At 57.8% G+C, this 2,088-nt stretch overlaps 1 protein-coding gene across 1 annotated transcript; it reads left to right on the top strand.

Annotated features, from left to right (window-relative positions):
* Positions 1–480: 480 nt before the first annotated feature.
* On the top strand, positions 481–1,746 carry LOC108381797 (ankyrin repeat and KH domain-containing protein mask-like; the record flags this gene model as incomplete). Its single annotated transcript, XM_017638196.1, has 3 exons — positions 481–539; positions 595–1,273; positions 1,603–1,746. Coding segments are annotated over exons 1-3 (882 nt in total), but the record flags the coding sequence as incomplete, so codon positions are not given.
* Positions 1,747–2,088: the final 342 nt, after the last annotated feature.

A 2,088-nucleotide genomic window follows, 5' to 3' on the forward strand; every position in this document is an offset into this window, starting at 1 on the left:
GCCGTCTGGGCGTGAGCAACAGCAGCAGCAACAGCTACCTCAACCAGAATCAGCAGCCGATTGCCCATCTAAACAGCAACCTTCCCCACCACCACCACCACCAGCACCCCAATCGAGTGCGGACGACGTCCTTCAGCTCCTACCGGAGCAGCTCGTCGCAGCAGCAGCTGCAGCGACTGGCGGAAAATAGCGGCGCCAGCAATGGTGGTCAGGTGCTGCAGACGCGCTGCAATCGCAGCTACCACGACCACAGCTGCTGTCTGACGCGCAACAAGGACATCATCAGGGACGAGCGGATCGTCTTTGTCACCGCGAAGACGCGCGGTCCCNCAGGTGCTGCAGACGCGCTGCAATCGCAGCTACCACGACCACAGCTGCTGTCTGACGAGGAACAAGGACATCATCAGGGACGAGCGGATCGTCTTTGTCACCGCGAAGACGCGCGGTCCCATTGGCATCTTCTCCTCGCTCTCCAGTGGAATGCACTCCTCGAAGCGACCTGGCGGCGGTTCGCGCGATCACTACCACCACGGGTCAAGGTACGTACAAATTTTTTTAATTGTTGATGTGTCTAATCGTTTTCTTTTTTGGTAGAAGCGACCACTCGGCCAAGGAGGCGACCATCAGCGGCAGCGGCAGCAGTGGCAGCAGCGGCAGTGACCGTGGCGGCATCGGCGGCGGCGGCGGCTCGCACCACCTCAACTCGAGCAACAAGCGCCACACACGGTACATCTCCGGCAGTCGGCAGTTGTCGACCATAACCGACGGCGAGCCGCCCAATCTGCTCGCCCAGCTCGGCTTTGAGGCCGTCGGCGAGGAGGAGGTCAGCTTCAAGGGGCTGCTCGTGTCGCGGCTGGACCAGCAGCTGGCCGCCGGCGGGGGCCGCCTGCCTAATACCATTCCCGAGGCGATCGCCTACAACAACTCCATCGTCATGAATCGCTCCAATACGCTGGTGGGCGCGGCGGCGGCTGCGGCCACGGCAGCTGCGGCGGCTTCTGCCGCTTCGGCGACGAATACCGGCGCCAGCTTTCCGCTGTCGGCGCCGGTCCTCTCGCCAACGACCATCAGCGGCGGAGGGTCGCCCTTTTTAGGAGGTGGTAACTCCTTGGCTGCTGCTTCTGCTGCTGAAGCGCCGCAGATGAGCACCAGCGTGGGCACCAATAACGAGTCGATGGTGTCGCTCAGCTCGAGTGCGGCCACCGACTCGCCGGCACCGACGCCCCCGCCCCCTCAATATCAGCACCAGCCGCCGCCGCCCCACTCTGCGCCGGTGNGATGGTGTCGCTCAGCTCGAGTGCGGCCACCGACTCGCCGGCACCGACGCCCCCGCCCCCTCAATATCAGCACCAGCCGCCGCCGCCCCACTCTGCGCCGGTGGTGGACTGTTCGAAGGTGAACTGGCCGTACTTTGCAGCCACCACCACCAACTTTCCCACCAGTCTGCAGGAGATTGTCTACCACCCCTATCTGCTGGATGATCCGGAGCTGATTGCCGGCAAGCACAGTACGCTGCTCACCTTTCCTGCCTTTATGGTAAGAACTGTTTGATGGTGTGTTTTGAGACGGTTTTATTCATCACCTTTTCTACTTCCACCTTAGACGTCCATCATTGACTACGTGAAGCCGCAGGACCTAAAGAAGGAGCTGAACGACAAGTTTCGTGAGCGCTTTCCCTACATTCAGCTGACACTGAGCAAGCTGCGCTCCATCAAGAAGGAGATGTGCAAGATTGCACGCAATGAGGTAGGTGACTTTGCTCGTTTAGGATGTCTTCTGTTTGTTAGTGTGTGTGTGTGTGTGTGGGTCATTCTTTATCCTTTTTAGGGCAACTTTTTAAGAGAGGAGTTGACAGTGGGCAAGGGTTTTGTGATGAATGTTTGCGTCATCTGTCGCTTTACTTGACAGCATTTTAATTTTGTTTTGCCCCGCTCTGCCAATTAATTTTAGCATAACGGTTCATACCCTTACTGTGCGCTTTACATTTAATTTGAGCGTTTTTAAATTGAACTTTTGACTAATTAGCAGCAATGAATGTGCAGTGTCACTTTGGGTGCCATTGTCTATAGTCTAGTGTTTGCTATTGTG

This window comes from Rhagoletis zephyria, unplaced genomic scaffold (genome assembly GCF_001687245.7).
Source record: "Rhagoletis zephyria isolate East Lansing unplaced genomic scaffold, Rhagoletis_zephyria_1.1 Rzeph_scaffold_23847, whole genome shotgun sequence".
Taxonomy (NCBI): Eukaryota; Metazoa; Arthropoda; class Insecta; order Diptera; family Tephritidae; genus Rhagoletis; species Rhagoletis zephyria.